Here is a 26,947-nt window from a genome sequence, read left to right as displayed (position 1 = left end):
TTAAAACTGTGTAATAATCTTTTCCTCACTGGCCAGTCAGTCAGAGAAATTAATAGGCAGGTGTCTCCTGAAAAAGAATTTCAAAGTACAGGGGCTACTACAGTGAAGGCCCTGCTCTACTCCCTAACAGATGTCATCTGGGTAAATGCAAGAATGCAGAGAAAAGCCTACAGTCCTGCCTATCAAATTTAACAAAACAGAATCCCCCGCAACAGATTTAAAAAATAGAGCTGATGAACAAAATAAAGAATGGAGGGGGAAAGGTGAGGAACTGACAGTAAATTTTGAGAATGCGATTGGGGAAAAGGTACATGGGAGCACAATAGAAATTAATCAGAGGAGAAAAGAATGCTAGAGAAGCTGGGAAGAGCATCTCACAGCTTGAGAAAGAGACTTTTGCACCAGTGTTCTCGCACCAAGGATCGCTGTTTGAATATCCCATTCCTCAATCATCTGATATACATGGCAAAAGAACCCTAGCGCACAAACAGGCACACTAAAAGTATCGCAACCATCTCCCTAAAAGGCAAAATAGGTATAAAATGGGAGCAATGGTTTACCAGGGAGGTCCTGACTGAATAAGGGCCCTTGGAATGTACGGGAAAGACACAAAGAAAGAGCAGAGCACACAGAGAAGGGAAGGTCAGCAGCAAACCAACACGCTCGCTTGACCAGAGGCCGAGAACAGCCTCCTGCCACCTCTTGCTTCCTTCCACATGTGGAACGCTCTCCTTCCTGGCATTCCTTTGTCTCTTTCCCCGCCTTCTTTCTTCAAACAAACAAACACGGAAACCCCATCTTTTTACTCTGACATTTCCCACGACGCTTCCTTTTCCTTCCCCTTCTGCTTTTCTCCATTTTCCAGCTTCAATCCAGTTATTCTCTGCCTCCTGTCCTGACTCTCATCCAGCAAGCGGCAAAGCTCTCCCTTTCCCCCCTGTAGACATTTTTTTTTTCTGATATCTTCCACGGTGCAGAAGTCAAGCTTGTAAAATTGTATTTCCTTGGGACTTCTTTCTCCCTCCTCTCCCCCCCACTCCCCTGCCAAAGAGTGCCATTAAATCTGCTCTTCCCGCAGGGATCCTGCCAGTTCTCCAGTTGCTTCTGGAGGAAGAAGACATTGAGACGTGCTGCCAACTGGCACAAGGCTGAATTGGCTCCTTTGCCATGGACCAGGAAGCAATTAGTGGCCTGGCATCATTCCACGGGCATTTATTTCATTGGGATAATGAGGGTGAGTGCCATTCAGACAGCTACCACATGGGCCTGCGCTGTTGTACAGAGGCAGTGCTCCCAGCGCTCTCTCGAGCTCAGCATAGTGTATATCCATCATCACCACCCCTCAACAACAGTTAAAATGCTGCACGCAGGTCAAAATTAACAAATCCTCGCAAGCAAAGCTCACAGTCTGAAAGGAAGGAGGAGGAAAGAGCAAGAGACCAGTAGCACCTATAAGACTAACAAGATTGGTGTTAGGGTATGAGCTTTCATGAGTCACAGCTCACTTCTTCAGATACCTTCTTCAGTCTGAAAGGTATAAAGCAAAAAGAAATGGAGAACAGAGGACAGAGTGAAATGAACGTCCGCAGTCAATCTAGCTACAGAGTTGGGCCAGGATCTCCACGGCCGAGAGAAGCCGCTGAGGAAGGAACTGCTCATTTTGGTGCAAGCATGTGCCTAGTGCGGCAGCCACGGGCCCCCTCGCATTGGCTCACAGCCCCGTTTCTCCGCTGTCAGAACCAAGCTTTGCTTGTTACCACTTCCCTGTATTCTCAAGTTGTATGTCTGTTTGCTTATTCAGAAAGGCAGACTGTGAGTAAAAATCTTGAAAAAGAAGGTATCATTTCAGGGAAGGTAGCCATGTTAGTCTTTAGTAGATCAGCAGAATTTGAGTCCAGCGGCACCTTAGAGACCAACAAGATTTTCAGGGTAGAAGTTTCCGAGAGTCAAAGCTCCCTTCTTCAAAAAAAAAATTTTTGAGCAGTCTTAAAGCAAGAGCCGTGTAAAGAACCTGGTCCACACAGGTCACCTGCCGCCACCTGTAGCAAAGAAATGCAACAGACCAGCATTTGGGGGGGGGGGGGAGAGAGAGAGAGAGAGAGAGAGAGAGAGAGAGAGAGAGAGGGAGGTGCTGCATATTCAACTCCCAAATGGATTGCAGGGGCTGGATTCATATTAAGCACAAACTCATTAATACTATGCCCCAGGACTTTTTTCTGGGAAAAGAGGTGGTAGAACTCGAGACCGCACAATGACGTCACTTTGGGTCAGCTGGAACAAGGGGGGGAGCTTTTAAAAGTTTAAATCACCCTCGGCGAAAATGGTCACATGGCCGGTGGCCCCACCCCCTAATCTCCAGACAGAGGAAAGCTTGGCAGCACGGAGGTCAATCTAAACTCCCCTCTGCCTGGAGATCAGGGGGCGGGGCCACCAGCCATGTGACCGTTTTCAAGAGGTTCCAGAACTCCGTTCCACCGCGTTCCCGCTGAAAAAAATCCCTGGTATGCCCTTCCTTTACAAGCAAAGACAGCCTGAGCTCAGCTTTCACACTGCTGGGGACAAACGAGACTGAGACTTTTAAAAACAACAGGCTCCCCTCCCCAAGAGTCTGGCTGGCAGCAGAACTGAAGACAGAGAAAACAACAGCACCCTCCCTTGGTAGTGCCTGGCTTGTTGCATACGATCTCCTGTGCTCAGTATGCTCTACGTAATGGGTACATGTGCTGGGAAATGCACTGCGATGCAGGCAACGGGGCCCAAAGGCTGGGCTGCCCTCTAGCAAGACAGCCAGTATTTCATTCCCAATGCTGGGAACTGCTCTGTGCTCTCTTTCTGAAAAGTGACTATCAGGGCCAAATCCTATGTTGAAATTGTACTCTTTGAGCCTTCATACTCCACCTCTGAATGTCAGATGTGCAAAAAGAGGTTGTGGTACAAGAGAAGCCACAAATCAAAGATGCTATTATGTCATACAATGGTTGTAGCACAGTGGTCAAGTGGTTCGGCTGTGAATCAGCACTCTGCTGGTTCAAATCCCACTACTGCCATGGGCTCAGTAGGTGGCCTTGGGTAAGCCACTCCTCTCAGCCCCAGCTCCCCAGCTGTATCGTGGGGATAGTAACAACACTAACTTGTTCACCCCTCTGGGTGAGGCACTAATCTCTCTAGAAAAGCAGTATATAAGCACAGTTGTTATTCTCCAATCCAGGGCTGCCCCTTAGGTCTAAAAACAAGCTCTGGATAAAGCTCTGTTGATCCCCAACTCAAATTAAACCTTGCAAATACAGTTGTAGTCGCTGTGCCCACCGTCAAAATGATGTGCATAATAACTTTTGAGTGGGAAACTGAATGTCTTCTCGATCCTGATTCAGCCAATGCAACATCATTTTTCTGCAGCTAACAATGACACTTAAGGTGCTTTCCAGCAGACATGAGATGAAGAAAGGAGAAGTCCATTGATAGCAGACTGTATTGAGGCAGATTCCTGCCACAGAATCATGGGGCAAATTAAGAAGCACCTAATTAATTGATGGGTCTGATTTGCATGAAACAAAATTGATCAGATTTAATATACTGAATCTGGCCTCGTGCATCACTACATTCAAGCAAGACTTGCAATTTATGCCTTGAAATGGGGCCAGGGGTTTCTCTGGCCATCTCTCCGCCTCAGCCCCTGAATGAGGAGGTAATATTACTGATATTCCTCAGAGGGCTGCAGTGCTGAGATGATTACTGGCCTGAATAGTACTTAGTTTAGCATTTATGTACTGCTGCTTATTCTTGTTATTATTAGGTATTAACAAACTGGCTGAGACCTTTTTTTTTTAATTTTTTATTTTTTATTATTAATTTTGAGGCTGAGACCTTTTTTAAAAAAATGTGAACTAGTGAATTTAGACTTGGAATTATAGCAAAAGTCTCTAGTATTTTCAATGTAGGGTACAGCCCACTCGGAACTTCAATCTGCCGAAACGCCGTAGGAGTACCAAAAAAAGAATTCTTCCACAGCATTACTGCCATTTATTTCAATCATATTTACATTGGAAAGGCATTCCTTTTCTGTAGACTGTGCCGTTGGGTCTCTTAGCTCAAGCATTCTGGCTTTGGCATCAATGCCGGGGCCAACGCCAGGCATCAACGTGTGCGGGGAGAGCGGAATATAAATTCAATAGAATAAAAATTTACAAAGTTGTCATGGAAGGGCCGATGAGTCACCCCCCACCTCCAATATTTCAGGCCCTTATCCTGGATGTGCAGCTTTCACTTTCACTTTCAAAAAGTTCTAGCCCTTATATTGAGAAGAAACACTAAATAGGCAGTGTATCTACACAACTGCTGAGAGAGAAATGCTTTTCCTTTCTGACCAATGAATGCAAATGCATTAGGATGAATGCCTAACACTTGAGTGGTTTAACCATTGTTTTAATTATATTAAGAAACAAAGGCATTAAATTACTTTAGCCCAAAGTAACATGGCCTCTGCTAGCCATGTTAGATTACTTGTACTGTGCTTTATTCCTGCCTTGCCAGTTTATCTTTACTGCAGATTGATGTGACACACTCCTATACATTGGAAACCAAGCCTCAGGTGGGTTTGTGATTGGGTTTGGAGAACCTGGGGGGTCAATTAAGAGCATGTTAGGGAATAATTTTCTAATTTGGTACATTTTTTCTTTAGAGCGCAACAATAAACGAAGAGCAGCGTGTGAATGCAGTCCTGGATCTACTGCAATATTTGTAGTTTATCACACAAAACTAGAGGTAAATTCTGATCCAGTATTTTACCTAGAAAGTTCTAGCACTTAATAACGGACTGTATCATATTTTTAAAAAAATTCCTCCCCCCCTTCTTCTTTTTTTACAGCTCTAGATGAAACACCGGGAGCATTGCATGATTGGTTTCTACATGTGTGGGTGTGTTTCATCACAAATTGTTTATAACTGACCACTGAGGAAGGCCTTAGGGCCGAAATGCGTCTGGTCAGTTTTGTACTGTACCGTGGTCTATTTGTGTTGGTCACTGCACTGTACCATCATCTGTATTTTGAGATGTTTTAGCAAGTTTTATTATGTATATGTAGCCTGCCATTCAGGCCTTATATTTTAAACTTGTTTTTAATCTATATTGGTGCACATCTATAAAAAATACTCTCTAAATATATATATATATATATATATGTTGTTACTTAACACCTCTATTTTGTTCCCCTGCTTGTTTGGGTTGAGTTTGGGGGGGTTTTCCCCACCCCATCCCCTTTTTTTGTCCTTGCTGCATTCCTTTTGGCCTTCTATCAAAACCCAGTTCCTGAGTAATTCATTTTGTTTCATTTTTCCATTCCTGGTTTAGTTTTTAAGGGTTTTTTTTAAGTTTAAAAAAAGATTTGCCACTTGTACCACTTGTATAAAAGCTACAAGTCGACGGATTAATTTATTCCATGAGCAACAGCAGTTCTGAAGTAACATATGGCGATTCTGAGATGAAATCCCTGACTTTTCTTAACCCTGAGAAACATTTAATCAGAATTCTCTTGTGCCATTTTGCAAAAGGGCACAACAGTCCCAATCTTTAAACTCCATCTGTACATAATTCTCTAATCTCCCCTTTGCAAAACGTTGCTTCCAGACCAACGAAACCAGTAAAACCAGCCCGCTAATGCTTGCATTGTAGACCTAAGAATATTGATTTAGCGTGTCGAGTAATTTAATACACCTCAACAAGGCGTGTAGCACTATGAACTATAAAGCTAGCTGAATGTTAAACTAATCCACCAGCCAAGGAAAATTAAGTTGCACCATTTGGATTGCTAAACAATCCATAGATCAACTTTCCCAGCCCTTCATCTGGAAATAATGACTCCTGATAACAATAGCCAGAGAGAAAGGGGCATTTAATTTTCTGGGGAGAGGAAGAAATCGTGACCTATTAACACATTTTGGTACATGCCGTCACTGACCCAGTCCCAAAAAATGAGGAGGAGGAGTACACAGGTAAGGTGATACTATTTACCAGACCAATTTGTTTTGTTAAGAGTTTAGAAGCTGTAAAGCAAAGAGTTTACCAGGCTATAACCCAGAGTTTCCCTCTGTACTTTTACCAGTGCCATCCTAAGCACGGTTAGACTCCTTTAAACCCATTTAAGCCAATGGGTTTAGAAGGGTGTGACTCTGCTTAGGATGGCACTGTAAATCTACCTACAATGGACAAAATGTGAGGAAGCAACTTTATTTTGCATGTGTATAAACTGCTTCTTCTGCCACGTGGTATAAAGAGCAAGATTCCGAGTATCCTAAACCCTCACCCAGGCACTGAAGACACAGATCGTGTTGGTTGGATCTGCTCATTTGAGTACCACACCGGGTACATTGCTTAAGCAGAGACTTTTGTGACATACCAGCCAGACTCACCGCTACCATGTTCAACTGTTACAACACGGGAAACGCGGTTCAAATACACCAAAGCCAAACTGAGGGATAAACGAAATCCAAGTCCAGCCTAGAAAATCACACTGAAAAACCTCACAATACAAGACGACACAGCCAAATCGATAAGCAGAACAGCGAAATCCAGGTCCAATCCAAGTCCAAGTCATAGATCGATAATCAAGAAGGACAAACGAACGCGCTCTGAAGTTCCTCTCTTCGCGGCAGTTCAGGAAGAACTGAGAGAGAGGGGCTCACTCCTCCCAGGTCACGGGACCCGTTTTAGGCAGGAAAAACAGTTAGTCAATGTGACCGGGGAGAAGCGGCCCCAAATGGAGCTCAAAAGAAGCTAAGAAGCTTCTCCACCAGCAGGCCTGCGTGTGCGCAGTCCCAATGTGGGAAGCACAGAAGAACAAAGATGAATCATGGCTACTTTGTCTCCCAATACAGTCTCTGGCTGATTCCGCACACATTGGATAATGCACTTTCAATGCACTTTATCAATCGTTTGAGGTGGATTTTTTGTTCCGCACATGAAAAAATCCATTTCAAATGATCTATAAAGAGGATTGGAAGTGCATTATCCAAAGTGTGCAGAATCACTCTCTGAGAGCTTTAAAGGTACACTTGGAACTTCTAATTGTGATCTAGCAACTACAGTAAAGCACAGTGACTTTGTGAAGTTCTTGCCAACCTTGTATTTGAAGACTTTGCTCCTATTAGCCTTTTACAGCCAAAGGCTGAGATTCAGAGCTGTGTCTAGCACAGGTCTGAACATACAGCGCATTTTGTGACTTGGCTTTCCTTTTAAAGGCACATATTGAAACCAAAGAGGCTTCCAAAGCATGTGGAGTAGAGTCATCCATAGGCAGGTTTCAGGCAATGCCATTTCCAAAAAAAGTCTGCAGATTCAGAAGTCCATTTAAATCCTGGACAAAGGTGGTTGCCAGCAGGAACTGCTGGCAGCAATCCAGAAAAATCCTTAAAATATTCTTACAAACATTATGTGAAGTTTGGGGCCCTTTCCAACTCCCTCATCCATCATTGCTCTCATTTTGACCCGAGAAAGCTTTAAAATGGAAGTTTCAGACGTTGGTCACTCACAGCATGTATTTCCTATCGACTTCTGTGCTGTGAAACCACAAGCCTGCTCTGAAAACCTTGCATGTTGGGACACATTCTGGGGTATACACTCAGTCCCAGTGAGTATAAGTTAGGAACCAACAAGGCTGAGCAGCCAAGAAAATATAAAATATAAAAGAAATATCGTTATTTATTGCACACTGCAAAAACTATTAAAAACCATGGAACAAAGTTAAAAACCTAGAGACCTAGAAACATAGGTTACACAAAGTCATAAAATTTTTGTTCAGTACAAGCCAGTAAGCGTACTCCAGAGTGTGCCCTTTGGCTTTCGGCTGCTGAGGAAGGTCGGAGACGTGGGTCAGATGTCTTTCAGGGAAATTTGTCCGCCATTATTGAGCTTGTCATTGAAAAGCTCCTGATAAACTTCTGACGGGCCTCAAATACCCCCAGAAAACAGCGTGAAAGCCAGTGCTTTCAAAGCAGGGGTTGTAGATTAAAAACATGGGGACAATTCAGTCAAGTCTCACTGGTGTGAATAAGAGAGTTTAAAGAGATGCTTAAAGGTGTAAGGATTAAATGGGGAAGGAAGAATCATATGCACCACCCGAATTCCTGCGGGAATGGACAAGATAAAAATTTACTAGACGGGGATAGATATTTTTCTTATACAATGATATAATGTGACAATGTAATGCTGGAAAATGTGTTTTTTAAGTAAGAAGCAGACATAGCAGGCTATCGTAACTGAATTCATATATACCTTGCGGGGGCAGATGAAAATTTACATCACCGTCAATTTCCTTAATCAGTATAGGACCAGGACAAAGAATCTTTTCTAATAACTGGAGAGGTTTTTATTTGGAGTGATTGCTCTCTAGTTGCCAGCTGTCAATTTCATTTCTTAAGAGAATTATTTTGCTACAACACTTTTTAAAAAAGTCTGTACTCTTGATCTTGCCATTTTCAGTAGAGATGTTCGAAATAATGACAATAAAGTCTTGTGATCCAGCCACAAAAAGTGCAAAAAGCAGGGGCAAAGGGAGCAAAGTATTCCAGGACTCCTCTAGGCTGAGTATCCTCAACTTATTGGTTTGTTTTGCCAAGGGTTAATGGACAAATATGGTTGCGCACAGCCAATGTTTCGCCTTTGTCCTTCAGGAGAGTGGCTTACAGCCAAAAGGAAGCCTGTTTGCCTATCCGGTGAATTGGCAATCATGGTTATTGTGAATTTATTATCAGGAAACACTACACACTAAAACAGTATGATACATTTATTATGTTGATATTCATGCTACTACATTATGCTTTCTAATGACATCATTGTGAAAGGAAGAGGACAGGTAGAGGGGCTCAAGACTGTGGCCACAATCCTGCAAACACTTTCCTGGGAGTAAGCCCCACGGAATAAAACGAGTCTTACTTATGAGTAGACCTGCTGAGAATTGCTCCTTGAATCTATGACGGCTTAGAGCAGACTCCTCATTTTTTGCCTCGATCCCCAAATTGTAGACCTCTTCCCCCAAGATAGGCTTACCTGAGCCTAATGTCAAAAGTTGATAGGAAAAAAGGACAACGTGGTTTCGCTCCCAGTAAGCCTTTCAACAGGTTTCAGAGAGCCTGTTGAACTTGAGGAGCTATATAAAGCATGAGTTAACAGCACAGTAATATTTCTCCCTGTTTTTACCAACATGATTTTTAAAAGATCTGCATGATTTTTACTGGGAAACACTCTAGTTGGAGGGGAAAGTGGATCACAAATGTTGCAATAAGAAAAAAAGCAAACAAACACATTCTAGAGGGGGGGAGGATTAAAACTCAAGCTTAACTCTCCTCCTGAAATCAGTAAGATTGCCGCTGCTTAATTTTGGCAGGGCTTGGTCTCTTGCTTAAAAGGCCTGGTGCGGCTAAGTGAATTGGAAAAGATTTCACGTACATAAGGATTCTGCACGGATGGAACTCCAAGTCTTTGGGTATCTGTACACAGAGAGGTTATTTGAGAAATAAGTGTAAAAAAGTGGGGGGGGGGGGGAGAGTCATTCTCGGCTCAACACACATTAACAGTGCAATCCTAAGCAGAGTTACGCCTGTCTAAACCCATTCATTTCAATGGGCTTAGACTGGAGCAACTTTGCTTAGGATCGCACTGTACGTAATGATCTGAAGAACAGGCTCTACCTCAAGGCTATCAACAATAAAGGGCATTCCATCACTTAACACTTCAGCGGCTTGTGGCTCTGTCTAGATGCAAAAGGAGCCATGAATAGCCCCAGTCCCTTTCAGGTCACGGTCAATGATGGATGAAAAGAGGGGTCAACGTTTGGATGAAAAGCGGGTTCAATATGTGGATGAACAGAGAAGGTCAATAAGTGGATGGAAAAGATACAATATCAAACTCGCAAAGCACCATTGATTAGTTGCTTAAGGGGGCCTAGGACTGCAGCTGGGATTTTTATAGGGAGTGTTCAAATGTTAACGCAACACTAACCAGGGATGCAATAAAATAAAACTGTAAAACACGGCACAAAAAGCTGCAAAGCAGACCCAGGAATTATCCTCATTAGTCCAGCGTGCTGAGCTGTCTGTAGTCAGAGATAATACAAATATTTCTGAAGGCCCAAATGGGTCTGGAACCTTCTGTTAGCTCCTATCACGGTGTAGAACAGCCCATGGCTGACTCTCAATGGTCCCAGAGATCTGAATAGAGGTTGTTCCAATGAGCAGATTTTTTAATTAAAAAGTTGAGTGCAATGAAAAAAGGATGCTTGAAGAGAGTATGTTTCTCCTGAAAGATAGCAAGCCAGCGCTCTCTCTTGCTCTTTCTTTCCTCCTTCCAGTGAGGGTCGCCTGGAGGCAGTGGCCCTGAGGACGCAGCACTGCGGAGGAGAAGGCACTGCGGAGGAGGGCAAGAAGTGGCAGCAGTTGCTGCAGCAGCAGGCGGCCATGTTGCCTGGCTCGGTGAGGAGCAGAATTGCCAGGTATCTCGTATTTTCAGTTCATTTCCCCTAGACAGTCCAAGAAAATATCAGACTGTCTGGGTGAAAACCAGACATCTGGCAACCCTACCTGAGAGAGTGTGCAAAGTGCTGTCAAGTCACAACCAATTGATGGCAATCCACTGGGATTTTCAAGGCAGGAAACAAACAGAAGTGGTTTGCTTATGCTGGCTTCTGCGCAGCACTCTGAGTAGGCGTTAAGTTGCCAGGTATCTAGTATTTTCAGTTCATTATATAAATCCAATGTTCAGTATATAAATCCAATGTTATTGATGACTGACGATTGACAATTGACAATTGATGATGATGATGATAACATTCGATTTAAATACCGCCCTTCAGGATGACTTAACATCAACTCAGAGCGGTTTACAAAGTGTGTTATTATTACCTCCACAACAACAATCACCCTGTGAAGTGGGTGGGGCTGAGAGAGCTCTGAGAGAGCCGTGACTAACCCAAGGTCACCCAGCTGGCTTCAGGCGGAGGAGTGGGGAATCAAACCCCCGTTCTCCAGATTAGAGTCCTGCTGCTTTTAACCACTACACCAAAGTGGCTCTCATCAAAATGATTATGATGATGTGACTAGACTCGCAGTCAGGGAAGCCACTTTAGAAAGTGCTCATACTCTCAGAGCCATGAGAATAGAAAAAGAGCTTCCAGTTTCCCTCTGGCCAGGTTTTTGCCAGTGGAAACAGCAGCGGGGGGAGGCTTTTCACCTCTTTTCTCTGGGTCTGTGGCAAAAATCCCCTATCACTGCCATTTCCACTGGCAAAAACTGGATGAGAGGGAAACCAGAAACTGCTTCTGCCTCTCCTACCTCACAGCACTGAAAGAAGCAGCACTGCTTAAGGTAGGTTCCCCCATCTGTCTGTGAATCCAGTCATGCACCCACAACCCGACGTATGTCAGGCGTACCGTGTAGTTTTTTCCTTAGTATGCAGCAGGGGTCATTTCGTAGAAAAAGAGCTAGAGGAACTCATTAGCATAGCTCATCAGCATATGCCATACCCCTTGCTATCACCTGAAGTGTGTTATTGGCATAACTGAATAGCGTATGCCACACCCCCTGACATTACCTATCCTGGCTGTTTTGGACCCAATCCTGGCCATTCAGGGCCGAAATTGGGACCAAAATGGCAACAAGGGGCTGAAAATGGCCGAAAAGGGGCCCAAAATGGTCAGCATTGGGCCGCTGCTGAGTGGGAGAGTGATCCACCACCCGTCAGAGGCCCGATCCCGGCCGTTTCAGCCCCAATCCAGGCTGAAACAGGCCCCAAATGGCCAATAGTCAGGTGGGCGGGGCCACCTGACATGTGACCTCTTTGGGGAACTGCCAGAACTGCGTTCCTGCACGTTCCCCCTTGAAATGAGCCCTGGTATGCAGCAACTTTATGCATCCACGCCATTACTATTGCAGTTTCAGCCAGTTCACAGAATAGTGCAACCCTCCCTCCCACTCCCCAGGGGAACAGTTGAGGCATCCCTAAGGTGGAAAAGGCTGCTCTTCAAAAAACATATGGTGTGGAGGGGTTACTTTTGAACAGAAAAATGCATTAAACAACACATTTAACGTGCTCCGTCTCAACAGTATCTTGCTTTTGAAAAAAATCCACACAGTATAAATGGAAATAATTTATCATTCTAATATAGCTTTTTGGCATTTAAAAAAAAATCAATCAACAAAAGTGCAAAGTGTTTTACAGGAAGAGATTAGCGCCTCCTGGAATTGGCCTTTTAAAAAAAGCAACGCTCCGTCCTGCATTTTCTTCTCTAACACACACACATTTTCTGCTGGAGCTCAATAATTTTTTTTTTAACTGGAGGGCTAAACAACTGGGTCTTTTGAAGTCTGTACCACCCAATCATTATAAACCTAGCAGGAACGAGGAAGAGGGTGAACAATGGTATTTTACATGATGATGATTTCCAAAACATTGTCTCTAAATATAAAGGAAATAATATAAACAATATAAAGTATCAAAGAGACTCAACAAAATGCAAGCAGCTGTCAACCTGTCATACACTGTATCCACCACATGGATGCTGCTTTAAGAGTGCAATCCTAAACAGAGTTACTCCAGTCTAAACCCATTGAAATCAATGGGTTTAGACTGGAGTAACTCTGCTTAGAATTGCACTATAAATTAGCCACTTGTAGAGTGATGACAGCTGTCATTACATGGTGCCCCACTTCTTTTCACCCCTGGCTAGTGCAGAGACAACTGGCAATCTTTTTGCAAGGCTTCAGTGACCATATGTCCCCCCCTTTCAGTCTCTTCCTTCTCCTGTCCCCTCCAGTATATGTTCCCTACCCCAATCACAGTTGATACCATACTGGTATCAACGTTAACCACAGCTAATGTTATCTATGGGTCCCTGTTAATCAAGATATGAAACCAAAGTTTGAAACTGATTAACAAACCCTGGTTGTCTGTAACCATGGCTGACATCAACAGCATTTAACTGTTCTTAGGGCCATTAGGAAAAGTGATGGTAAGGAAAGGGAAGCTGTTGTAGAAAGCCATTCAGGTTCAGACTACGTATGTTATAAGGTATAGTCTCTGTGTTCCCCCAACCTGACTTCGGCTGAGACAATCTGACAGACATCAGGTGCAAAGGGAATCTATTTCCCAACTGCTCAGAGTCAGGGCCCCAATGCGTATTGAGACTGTGGCAAAAGGGTGAGAAGGGACTTCAGCCTCCGCCCCTCCCCTGCACTGTTTTCCCAGTCCATTTGGGGGGAGGGTCACGTGTGTACTGATGGGCTATACATGCAGCTCCCCAACGGGGCAAACAGAACCCCTCTAGGTGCTGCAGTCACCACAGTTTGTAACATGCTATTTGACTCTTAGGGTGGAAATACACATTACCAAGTACCTAGGGACACTCAAGTGAACCTCAGTTCACGTGTCTCCCTTCCAACTTTCCATGCACTCGCTCGCACAGTCACACTTCAATTTGCTCCGCGTCAATACATTCTCGCGTTCAATATCAGTTCCTCCTCAACTGCTAAAAGTATCCCAGTTTCCCTGACACCCATTAATTTAATTGCAGATCTTGACACTTCTCACATCTTAAAGAAATGCAAATTGGCAATTCAAAGGAGCATACAGTACTTGTTCTCCAGCAAAATCAGAGCTGAATTGATGCTCTGCCCTCTGGAATCACTTGCAGATGTGATCACACAAAGGGAACTCCCGTGAAAGTGGCATGCATGTGTGCCAAGCAAGAACAGCCTGCATGTAAATTTAGGGCTACACATACAATCCTGCACTTGAGCATCATTAAGCACTTAGTAATGTGTATTTCCACCCTTAGAGATTGAGTTTAGGCTACCCAAACAGTCCCTGGCTGAGCTGGGATTTGCATCCAAATTCAAGGCTAATGCTTGACCGACTTGATCAAAGTGGTTCTTCGTTTACTTATGGTATTCCATTCTTTGAGAATGAAAACGAGTCTCTCTACCTCTTTCCTTCACCGAGAAATAAAAGAGTTCTCTTTTATTAGCCCAGGCAAAGCTTCTAGGATGGGCTGAGCACATTTTCAAAAAGCAGAAGATGCTTACCATCACTGTAATCAATGCGAGCGTAAGCCCCAAGAAACAAGGAGGCCGCAAAGCTACTGACCAAAGAGATCCTCTGGAAGAAAAAGAGAAAATGAGAGAGTGAATCCCAAATTCACTATCATTTATCTGCAGATGAAGCAAAAAAATTAAGCCTTTGGTTACATTCCATTGATGTAAATGGGCTTAAAGGTCTCCAGCTGAAATCAATGGGACTTAAAAGTACTTACATTCACTGATCACGCACCCGAGTATACAATACAGTGTCATAGAAACTGAGCCACTTTGCACGGAAAAAGACAAAGAAACGTACAAACGAGTTGAGCAATCCACTCAAGCTCTTCAGATCATAAAACATAAATATTCACTGCACAGGGCCACTCAACTCAGGGAGGTCTGCAGGTGCTTGGCGATTTTTCACACACTGTGCAAAGCAACCCATTTCTTTTTTTTTTTTGAAAAATTTTTTATTGGGTTAGAACATTGTTATTTTTACATTACAATCAATTTTCCCCTAATTTTTCGTTTCTAACCCCCTCCCTTTCCCCCCCTTTTGTTGACTTCCAACAGCTTTCCCACCCTCTGTCCCTTTTCCCTTACTTCTATTAAATTCCTCTATCTAAAACAGATATACATTCTCCATTATATTAAGCAGTACATCTTTAACTCCCTTACTTATTATACACCCAAACTATACGTCTTTAGATAAACAATTTATCCCATTTTCCAGTTTTGAATATTTCTATATAAACCTATATATCCTAAACCATAAAAATTTCCCACATTTAAATCAAACAATTTGATTTGTTCTCTATGTATTACTCATTTCGTCTTTTTATGGTAATTCTATATAGCTCCTCAGATAATCAATCAATTTAACTCTTCTATACATTCAGTTTGGTGCATATAAATCTTGTCAAAGAAAGAAAATATTGTTAGTTAGTCAATCCTCATGTTTAAACCTTATCATTAATTATTCTCTATCAGTTAACCTATACATATCTATATATATCTCAATCAATTAATCTAACTGCTTATAAATTCACATTTCTCTTCCTCCCCCGGTAAAGTCACCCCTCTCTTTTATACTTTTATTATACTTCAGTAGTTCTCAAACTGCCACAGTTTTCCTCCCACCTCCCATTTCTTCTCCAGATATTGTTTCAGCTTCTCCCAGTCTGTGTTAAACTGCCCTGAGTCCAGATCTCTCAGTTTTCTTGTCATCTTGTCCATTTCAGCCATATACAGCAATTTGTAGATCCAATCTTCAATAGTTGGCACTTCTTGTACTTTCCATTTCTGCGCATACAAAAGTCTAGCTGCTGCAGTCATATAAAAAATCAACGTCCTATGATGGGCTGGAATTCCCTCCATTCCCAAGTTTAGCAGCAGGAGTTCTGGGTTCTTATTTATTTGAAACTGCAAAATTTCACTCATTTCTCTTATTATTTCCCCCCAGAACTGCCTAGCTACCTCACACGACCACCACATATGGTAGAGGGAGCCCTCATGTTTCTTACATTTCCAGCATTTATTAGAAGTATTCAAGTTCCCTAGCGCAATCTTCTTTGGTGTCATGTACCAACGATAGATCATTTTGAAAATGTTCTCTTTAATATTGATACATGTCGTTGTCTTCATTGTAGTTTTCCACAAGTATTCCCATGCCTCCATTGTTATTTCTTTATTGAAATTTATAGCCCATTTCACCATCTGTGTTTTAACTATCTCATCCTCAGTATACCATTTCAACAGTACTTGGTATACCTTGGATATTCTTTTCTTGTCTTCTTTAAAAAGGGTCTGCTCTAGTTCCGAGTTCTCTGTTCGTATGCCCCCTTTTGCAGAGTCCGAATTGTATAAATCTCTAATCTGTCTGTACTGGAACCAATCGTAATTAGGTGATAGTTCCTCTTGCGTCTTTATTCTAAGTTTAGATACTTCAATTTTAGTTATTTCTTTGTATGTTAAACATTGTTGTTCATTATCCACAGCTCTCGGATCTATCACCTCGTATGGAACCACCCACAAGGGGGTTCCTTCTTGTAAGTAAATTCTGTACTTCTTCCAGATTGTATATAAACTTCTCCTTACAAAATGATGTAGGAACATCGAGTTGACCTTTACTTTGTCGTGCCATAGGTATGCGTGCCATCCAAAAAATTTTTTATATCCCTCTAGGGCTAATAGTTTCTTATTCTTTAACGTCATCCACTCTTTTAACCAAACTAGGCAGATTGCATCATGGTAAAGTCTCAAGTTGGGCAGTTGCATTCCGCCTCTTTCCTTTGCATCTTGTAGAACTTTAACTTTCACTCGAGGCTTCTTGCCTGCCCAAACAAAATCTGATATTTTCCTCTGCCATTTTTCAAATTGTTTAGAGTCTCTGATGATTGGTATTGTCTGTAGCAAAAACATTACTCTTGGTAACACATTCATCTTAACTGCTGCAATCCTGCCCAACCATGACAGATTCAGTCTATTCCATTTGATCAAGTCTCTCTCTATCTGAGTCCATAATTTTTCATAATTATTCTTGAACAAATCTATATTTTTTGCAGTCAGCTCAACTCCCAAATATTTCACCTTACTAGTTACTTCACAGTCCGTTGTTTCCATTAACAATTGTTGTTTCTGCTTAGTCATGTTTTTGCATAATATCTTTGACTTCTTTTTGTTAATGAAGAAACCTGCCAAATCACCAAACTCCTTGATCTTATCTATCACTTTTGGCATGTTCTCCAATGGATCTTCTACAATTAACATTATGTCATCAGCAAATGCTCTAACCTTGTATGAATAGTCCTTTATTTTCATTCCTCGTATTTCCTCATCTTGTCGTATTTGTATCATCAGAATCTCCAATACTAAAATGAACAACAATGGAGATAACGGGCAACCTTGTCTTGTTCCTTTACTAATCGTCAATTTCTTGGTCAATTCATCATTCACTACAATTGCTGCAGTCTGGTCTCTATAGATTTCTTTAATTGCTCTGATGAATCTTTCTCCCAATTGTAGCTTTTCCATAGTGGCAAACAAAAAGTCCCAGTTTAAATTGTCAAACGCTTTTTCAGCGTCTACAAAGAAGAAACCAACCTCTTTATCACAACGCTTATCATAGTATTCAATAGCATTGATCACTGTCCTTAAATTGTCTCTTATTTGTCTGTCTGGCAAAAAGCCTGCTTCTTCTTCCTCTATGACTTCCGAGAGCCACCCCTTCAGTCTCTCCGCCAGTATCTTCGCAAAAATTTTATAATCGTTATTAAGTAGTGATATAGGTCTGTAGTTTTTCACGTTAGTCAAATCTTGGCCCTCTTTAGGGATCAATGATATATTCGCTTCGCTCCAAGTGTCTGGAATTCTTTGATCCCTAAAAACTCCATTCATCACCTCTTTTAGGAATGGTGCCAGTTCATTGGCCATTGTCTTATAAAATTTAGCCGTAAGTCCATCTGGCCCTGGCGCCTTTCCTAGATTTGCAGATTGTATTGCCTTGCTTATTTCCTCATCGGTTACTTCACTGTTCAACTTGTTTCTCCAAGCTTCCGAGATCTCTGGAAGTTTAGTTTTCTCCAAATATGGTGCTATTGATTCTTTGGTTACTTCTTTTTTGTTATACAGCTTAGCATAAAATTTATAAAAGGCTCTACTAATGGTAGTCTGTTCCAGATACGTTTTGTTTTCTTCACAGATTCTATTTATTATTTTCTTTTCCCTTTTCTTCTTCAATTGCCATGCCAAATATTTCCCAGGTTTATTAGCACCCTCAAAAGCTTTTTGATTCAGTCTTTTAAGGTTCCACTCCAATTCTTTATTACTCATTGCTGTTAACTGTTCTTGAAGAATTTTGATTTCCTGATATATTTTCTTTTTCCCTGGTCTCTTTTTTAACTGTGCTTCTTTGGCCTTTATTTTCTCCTCAATCTCTTGTCTTTTCTCCTCTTTCTTTTTCCTTGCTCTGCCATTTAAGTCCATTAGTATGCCCCTTACAACCGCCTTGTAAGCATCCCAAACTTTATTGGTTGGTACTTCTTTATTCACGTTGTATTGTATAAAAAACTTTGTCTCTCTTCTCAATATTTCCATATTCTCACTTTCCTGTAACAAGTCCTCATTTATTCTCCAGGCTTTCCTTTTCCTCCTTTTTCCAAATTTCCACATAATTGGATTATGATCTGAGCCTACCATCGGCATTATTTCTACCTCCTTAGTCCATAACGCTAAGTCCTTTGAGGCCCAGATCATATCAATTCTTGATAATGTAAGATGCCTTGCAGAATAAAAAGTAAACTGTTTGGTTTTAGGATATTCTCTCCTCCATACGTCTTCGAGAATCTCTTGTTGAATCAACTCAAAAAAAAGCTTTGGCAATAGTCCTCTTTTCTTTTGTGCTGTTGTAGTCTTTTTGTCTAGTTCCAACTCTGTCACTCCATTGAAATCTCCAGCAAGAATTATCTGGTCATATACAAGATCATCTAAATGCTTCCTTAAATCCTCAAAGAAGCTTTCCTTTGCACCGTTAGGTGCATAAAGTCCGACTACCAACACTCTCTTTAAATTCCAATTACATTCCACTGCTACAAATCTAGCTTCCACATCTCTCATAACAAATTTTGGCTGCAGCTCCTCTTTTATGTACAACACCACTCCTCTTTTTTTCTTGTTAGAGGCCGCTACATATTCTTTGCCCAATTTTCCAGATTTTAAATATTTTACATCCTGTTTTCTAATATGGGTCTCCTGCAAACAAACAATATCACATTTTTGTTTTAGTAGCCAATGAAAAATATTTTTCCTCTTATTCGGTGAGTTTAGTCCATTTACATTCCAAGATAATACTTTACACTCCATATTCATGGTTTTGTTGGTAAGTCTTTTTCATTGTCCTTGATAAATCTCTCCATCTCCCGCTCAGATCTGATGCGTTTTTTTGCCCCTCCAAACTCAAAGGACACTCCTTCCGGTAACTCCCATCTGTACCTGATATTCATGTCCTTCAAAGTCTGAATTAGCACTCTATATTTTTTCCTGTCCAGTAACACTGATCTGGGCAGTTCCTTCATTATGATAATTGTCTTGCCATCAATCTCCAATGGATCTTGAAATTGTTTTGTCACAATCCTCTCTTTCATGTTTCTAGTTGTAAACTGCACAATCACATCCCTTGGTAGTTTCCTCTGGGTTGCAATTCTCGAGTTCACACGGTACGCCACATCTAGGATAGCCACAATTTCCTCCTCTTCCTTCCCCAGGTAATCAGCCAACACCTCAGTCATCTGTTCTTGCGCTGACTTCCCTTCCACTTCCGGCAGACCACGAAAACGAAGCTGCTTCTCCATATGTTTAGTTTCTGCAACTGACATCCTCCCCTTCACCAGTCTCATCTCTGTTTGTTGCGTATCTATTAAATTCTCCATCGCGTCTTCTACTGTTTTAACTCTCTGCTGCGTTCCTTGTAATTCACTACTAATCGTTTCCACGCCTTTTTTCACTTCTGACAGCTCCGACTTTACTGTCTGTGTAACTTCTTTGACCTCTTTAATAAGCTCCAGTTTCGTGTCCTTAAGTTCTTTCATCATGTCTATAAGTTTTTTGTCCAAATTTTCTATCGCCGATTGCCACTCTTTTTTCGACATCGTGGGGCTTGCTTTAGCTCGCTCCCACGAATCTGCTCTCTTCCTTAGCTCCGTGGCGTATATTTAAACGTTTTCCTTTTTTTCAAATGTCCCAATCTTTGCCAAAATTAATTTTTTGTATCCAAAATGTCGGGCGTCTTTTCTCTATGGTTTCTCTATGTTATTGTAATCCAAGATGGCCTACTTCCTCTTCCGCTGAAGCCGCGACCCTTCCCCTTTCAAAAATGGCGATTCCCTTCTTCCTGTCCGTCGGCAAGGGCCGCTTCCCTCCAGCCACTCTATTGTTGTTACGCACTTCCTGTCTCCCGTCTTCCCACAGCAGGTCTCGCGATGGTGTCTTTTTCCCACAGCTCCGAAGCCACAGGTATTCAAAACAATAGTCCAATTTTTGCAATAACTTCTTTAAATTTAGTCTCTTTTAAAATACAACTCCTGCCGAGTCTTCGCCTCCTTTTCACTAGTCTGTTGCAGTTTAAAAATCTACTTTCTTTCTTCTCTGTTTTTATCAATCTGTCCCGTTTCAAGAGATAGCGATCTTTACCTTCTCTTCAACTTTCTCGGGTTGTAATCGCTGTTTCGATCTTAAGTTCTCCTCTCGACTTCCCTCCCCGATCGAAGCTTGGGTATGTAGGTCTTATGCCAGCCGAATTGGCCCCAAAACTGCCGCAGAGATTATAGCCGACCCGTCGCAAGGTGGGACCTCAAGGATCAGGGGGGAGACTCCTTGTGTAGAGCCCCCCCTCGTCCGAGATCTAACTCACCCTAGGGTCTTGAGCGTTCTTTGCCTGCTCCCCGCCTGAGAGCAGTCGGCCGCGGGTTATTTTCACCCCTCCGGCCGGTTAAAACGGCAGTCCGGTCAGCTCCGCAAATGGAGCTGCGTTAGACCTCCATGAATCCCAAACCGGAAGTCCGCAAAGCAACCCATTTCCAGGGGCATTTACCAAATCGCGCTTATATGTTGTCTGCAGTACTTGGTTGGGCAAGTGAAAGTGGTTTGTGGCTGTGGAATTGTTCTAATTGGCACCAGTATTATAGGAGGTGCTACACGTGTAGTTAGGGTATCATTATCTGCTAATGACTGTGATTCTGTAAGCTGCTTTGAGCGCATGGATGACGAAGCAGACACATTTTTAAAAAAATGTAGTAGGCATTGGCAAATACAATGCACGTGTTGTCACCTTGCAGTGTTTAAATCCTCTCAGAGGAGGCATTCAGGATATAGTGTCCTATCTGTGGGGTCATTACAAATCCCGGTCATCTACATCAACATGCTTCCCACGGGAGAATTTGCTGCCTGTCACTTCATAAGAGCAAGGCCAGCATTGGAGTTTGGTATGGTCTGGCACCTGCTAGGACACATGCCAAGAAAAAGGCCTCCTCCCAACTGAATCTCCTGAAATTAAGAGCTGAATAGTGCCATTTTGGGCAACTTTTAAGCAAAGCTGAAAAAGGGAATGCGTACCAGGCCACAGCACAAATCATGAGCAATAATGAAAAGAAAGAGCTTATAGGACGGGGCTCTGGCGGCAGGACAGCTGCTATTGATTGCCTTTCTCTTGGACCCCGGAGGAGCCAGAGCTCTCTCCACTGCTGCAGAGCCCTAAACCTCAGGGCCCATCAATGGCTTGAGCAGGGCCCCAACCAAGGAGGCAGCCGACACTCATTAGTACTCGTTCATGTAGCACCATGAATGCCTGTGGTATTCCACAGGGCAACAACAAAGAGACAAGTCCCTGCCCCAAGGAGGTTACAAATGCAGTACAGAGAAGGCATGAGAGAAAGGAGACATAGATGGGGGAGGAGATAAACAGTGGAAGGCGACATATTGCATATACTTATGCTTAGTTATAGTACAGGATGGGGATTAAAATTCAGAGACTGTCCACAAGTCATTGATGATAATGCAATTTTTCTGGTTTTGCTTCAAGGACTAAAGCTAGCAAGGACTGATGAATCCCAGAGCCTTGTTAAGTCCTTGGGGAACAGCATGCTGCGTCTTTATGAATTCTAATTCAGAATTTCACACTGGAGACTCCTAATTCGGGTGGATTTTCAAAGGCTCTTCCAAATGGACTTGCCATCTCTAGACTGGGCAGAGGGTCACACCCTGTGATATAGTTACATCATTTCTGGCACAAAGCCCAATGACAGTCTTTGACAGTGTGGGTGAGGCTACTGCCACGGCACCACAACGGACTCCTAGGCTGCGTTTCTGGCTAAACAACTCTCATTCACCCCTCATGTGTTTCCAAAAATATTGCTTTATCCATGCAGCGATTTACACAATTACTTGCGGAAAGCTCCTCTTCCGAAATACAAGATCAAAACCAAAATCCAATCAATGAACTGCAGATTAGCCAACCTCAGTCTGTGCGTAGACCTCGGGGTTCTGGCTGTAAATCTTCGCTATCTGGTTTCCTGTAAAACGCTGAGAGAAGACAAACCAGTGCTTAGGAACACAAAATTCTAAATGGAGTCAATAATCATTAACTCGGCATAATGAGTTCAGTGCGTTGCACTTTGGATATTTAATTTGTTTGATGCATGATGAAAGTTGCTGCTTGGCTGCAACGGGCATTAAACAGACTATAATGCATTGACTCATTATGAGAATTTTGCTCACCATTCGAAAGGGGTGGGGGGGAAGGCTGCAGAAAAGCATTCCTAGCCATAATTTCCATTTCCATCAGAGAGGACGAATCAAGGGAATGAATTAGCCCGGTTGTGCCAGACCCCAGCACAAAGCAGGCGCCATCTCCAAGCCCCAACAGGTTACAGTCAACCACTCTACACAATTCAGTTAAGCAAAGAAGCCATTTGATATATGAAGAGCTCGCTGAACGGTTGTTAGCCTGCCTCCTCTCAAACTTTCTGTAACAGCACTGGTCTGACGCACAGGGCTGTTGTAAGAATGACTGAGATAAAGTTACAAAGTGCTCTGAGAACTTCGAGACGATGCTAAGTATCACTGTATTATACTACAGGGGACTTGAGGCACATCACACGGAAGTATAGTGTGCTGTGACAACTAAATTCATACACAAGTGGTGTAGTGGATGAAAAGCTGGATTTGGACTATGAAAACAAGGGCTCTACCCTCAGCCGCATGACAATAGTTATTGGATGACTGTAATATACTATAGGTATGAAGATACAGTGTATGATACAGCATGCATGGTGTAGTGGTTTGGTGTAGTGGTTAAGAGCACGGGACTCTAATCTGGAGAGCCGGGTTTGATTCCCCACTCCTCCACAAAGCCAGCTGGGTGACCTTGGGCGAGTCACAGTTCTCTTGAGCTCTCTTAGCCCCACCCACCTCACAGGGTGATTGTTGTGGGGTAATAATAACACTTTGTAAACCGCTCTGAGTGGGCATTAAGTTGTCCTGAAGGGCGGTATATAAATCGAATGTTATTATTATTATTAGTGGTGAGAGCGTCAGACTAGGATCTGTGAGACCCAAGTTCAAATCCTCTGTCTGCCATGGAAGATTACTATTTATTTATTTTATTTATTTCAGATTTGTATTCTGCCCTCCCCACAAGCGGGCTCAGGGCAGATAACAACATATTGAAAATACTATTAAAAATTCATATACATTAAAAACAACACATTTAAAACAAGGTGGTAGACAGCCTTCACAGGGAGAGTTAAGATTTATACACCCCTTTTTCCAGGCCGGCGGAGGCCCAGCTTTGGCCATATGCCTGGCGGAACAACTCTGTCTTACAGGCCTGACAGAAGGATAGTAGGTCCTGCCAGGCCCTGATTTCAGCAGACAGAGAGTTCCACCAGGTGGGAGCCAGGACCAAAAAGGCCTTGGCTCTAATCGAGGCTAGGCAGGTCTCCTTGGGGCCAGGGACCACCAACAGCTGTTTGTCCCCTGATCGGAGTGTCCTCTGGGGAATATATGGGGAGAGACGGTCCCGTAGATACGCTGGTCCCAGTCTGCACAGGGCCTTATAGGTCAATACTAGGTGGCCTTGGGCCAGTCACTTTCTCAACTTAATCTACCCTACAGGGTTGTTATTGTGAGGATAACATGGAGAAGGAGGAGGAGGATGTGGTAAGGTGCTTTAGGTCCCTAATGGGGACAACTGCAGCATATAAATACTTAAATAAATTAATACATATGTGTAGTCACCGGCCCCATAAACAGTTTGTGGAGGCCCAGTTCCAGGAGCAGAGATGCCTTGTAATTTTCAGTGTGCGCATGTATGTGCAGTGTACCAACTAGCCACAGCTTGCAAGCAAACATCAAGGCCTCCAGGTAGATATTGTTGTATTTGTTTAGATTCAATGGCCAGTTTGGTGTAGTGGTTAAGAGCGGCAGGACTCTAATCTGGAGAACCAGGTTTGATTCCCCACTCCTCCGCTTGAAGCCAGCTGGGTGACCTTGTGTCAGTCACAGCTCTCTCAGGGCTCTCTCAGCCCCACCCACCTCACTGGGTGATTGTCGTGAGGATAACAACAACACACTTTATAAACCTCTCTGAGTGAGTGTTAAGTTGTCCTGAAGGGCAGTATATAAATTGAATGTTGTTGTTGCTGCTGCTGCTGCTGCTGTTTCCACTATGCATGCAGTGTCCCCAAAGAAATAGCGCAGCCAGGAGTGAATGGAGCACTGGAAGTCCTTAAGAAATACATGGAGATAACATTGCAGGAAGAGGCTTCCACTGGGCAGTCAAAGGCTGATTCCGCACACATTGGATAATGCTCTTTCAATGCACTTTAGCTATTGTTTGAAAGTGAATTTTGTGTTTCACGCTTGAAAAGTTCAGTTCCAAATGATCACTAAAGAGGATTGGAAGAGCATTATCCAACGTGTGTGGAACCAGCAGCAGGGCTGATAGAACCTTGCAAAGCAGAGTTCCAAAGGCTTCCTACGATCCTGACCTCACAGGATGCTGAGTGTGCCATCAATGCCGCTGCCACCTTCTCTATGGATAGCCACACGAACAAACTGTGTACGATGCTTTTAAGGGTCTTCTTTTACATGGTGCAAATTCCTTCATGTTCAAAATAGCACTCCCCACTTCTACACACCCCTCACCCCCATAATGAAGTTGTGAAAATATCACAGAGTTTTCCTTTCCTCTGCTTTCTAGATAGGAAGTATTTGTACTCTCTACTGTGGCCAGAAGGACCAATGGAACTGAATGGATTTGAACCTGGGGTACATATACATCTTAAATGAAGAACTCTTATTCTTTTGCTTTTCTGTTTGCTTTAACTCTTCATTCAGGGAGGAGGGTGTAGGAAGAACTGAAGTCATCCTTCATGAGAAGATGGGTGAGGATTGGGTCCTACTCAGGGCTTTTTTTCAGCGGGAACGTGGTGGAACGGAATTCTGGCACCTCTTAAAAATGGTCACATGGCCGGTGGCCCCGCCTCCTGATCTCCAGACAGAGGGGAGCTTAGATTGCCCTCCATGCCGCCAAGCAGCATGGAGGGCAATCTAAACTCCACTCTGTCTGGAGATCAGGGGGCGGGACCACTGGCTATGTGACCATTTTCGCCGAGAGCAATTTAAACTTTAAAAAATTCCCCCCTTGTTCCAGCTGACCCAAAGTGACATCATTGTGAGGTCTTGAGTTCCACCACTGAGTTCCACCACCTCTTTTTCCAGAAAAAAAGCCCTGATCCTACTTATATGATATGTGATTATTCCCTTCTCCCTCTACTTCCCACATTTTATGCTCACAATAACCCTTGCATAGTCACTTGGTCTAGTGACTCACACCACAAGCTTTATGGCACAACACGGATTTGGCAGAGCAGGGATTTGAACTCAGAGCTCCAGTCAACCCATAACTCTGCCTTCGCCCTCTTGGCAGATGCTTGATCTATGAGCCCCTTAATTCCTACTTGTGGGCTAAGGTGGAGTAGGAACCTCACAAACCTTAGCGTGGCTAACAAAAATCTCCTCGCCCCACACAGTTCTCACCTCGTAGGCCCGTGAGCCAGTAACATCTGCGAGCTTCTGAGCACCTCCAACAGCTTCTTCTAGAGCGGCGCACTGGTCACTCGTGCTGGAATCCATCCAAACAGGGCTATTGTTGACAGAAAAGCAAGTCTATATGGGTGGGAGGAGAAATATACAATGCCAGAAAGATGGTGTCAATGCCATACAGGTTGGTGTTAGCAAACATAATGGCCTAGGAACAATGGCACGCTTCTCCTCTGTGGGTTATGAGATGATTGAGGGGGACACACGTAAGCCTCCTGTAGCTGGGCATCAGGGTTTCCATTCCATCATTCTTTGGCTCAAGAAAAGGGAGGGAAACGCAAGCAGGCTATTATGATTGCCTCCTCCCAAAGTTACACACAAACTGAAGCAAGATACGCCAGACTCCAAAAGAGAATCACACACATACATACGCACCCCATGCTGGTCAAAAGAGGAAAGAAGCACATACCACCCCCCACCACCAGTCATCAATTTTTAGATTCTCTCTCTTTGATTCTTCTTTCACAAGGACGCTCAAGTGAGGGGAGATGCAATGATTGCGGGAGTCAAAAGCTCTGTCCATTTCCCCTCTCCACAGGAGGGTAGTTTGGAAAGACAGAGTGAGACCATTCCTCAAAGGGCTTGTTAATTGCATCTAATTAACAAACTCTCTGAAGACGAGCATCTCTGCCTGCTGTCTTTTTAAACTATTCTCCTGTGGAGAGGGAGAACTGACAGAAGCTTCTGTTCTGTCTTTTAAAACTACAAGTCCCTGCTAACACTGCGACTCCTTTCACTTGAGCATCCTCATGAAAGAAGTACCGTATAGAGAAACTCTTAAAGGCACTCTAGTGCAATCCTAAGAAGAGTTAAACCTTTCTAAGTCTACTGAAATCAGTGGGCTTAAAAGAATTAAGACTTATTTTAGGATGGCACTGTGGGACAGGAAAGACAGGCTCTACTTTATTTCATTTATTTACATCATTTATAACCCACCTTTCTCCTCAATGAAGACCTGATGTAGCTCACATTGTTCTCCTCATTCTCCCCCATTTTCCCCACACAACAACCCTGTGAGGTAGGTTAGTCTGAGTGCATGTGACAGGCCCAAGGTCACCCGTCAAGCTTCCACGACAGAGCAGGGATTCGAATCAGGGTCTTGCGGATCCTAGTCCAACATTCTAACAAGTACTCTCTGAGCCATGAAGCTCTCTGGGTGACATTCAGCTACAGTTGCCAGGGCCAGGTCGGGAAATTCCTGGATATTTGCGGGGTGGAGCCTGGAGAGGGT

General features: G+C 43.2%; 1 protein-coding gene across 1 annotated transcript in view; it reads right to left on the bottom strand.

The window, feature by feature from the left end:
• Positions 1 to 26,947, bottom strand: part of XYLB (xylulokinase) — a 135,259-nt gene that overhangs the window by 92,421 nt on the left and 15,891 nt on the right. The window contains exons 6-8 of the mRNA XM_054991993.1: positions 25,654 to 25,782; positions 22,069 to 22,134; positions 14,068 to 14,140 (exon numbers count right to left, since the gene is read on the bottom strand). Of these exons, the coding sequence (XP_054847968.1) occupies positions 14,068 to 14,140; positions 22,069 to 22,134; positions 25,654 to 25,782 (268 nt within the window). The remainder of the gene's footprint in view (positions 1 to 14,067; positions 14,141 to 22,068; positions 22,135 to 25,653; positions 25,783 to 26,947) is intronic.

Source organism: Eublepharis macularius, chromosome 11, assembly GCF_028583425.1.
Source record: "Eublepharis macularius isolate TG4126 chromosome 11, MPM_Emac_v1.0, whole genome shotgun sequence".
In the NCBI taxonomy this organism is placed as follows: Eukaryota; Metazoa; Chordata; class Lepidosauria; order Squamata; family Eublepharidae; genus Eublepharis; species Eublepharis macularius.
The sequence above is the reverse complement of the archived record's forward strand: the minus strand, read 5'-3'. Positions and strand labels throughout refer to the sequence as shown.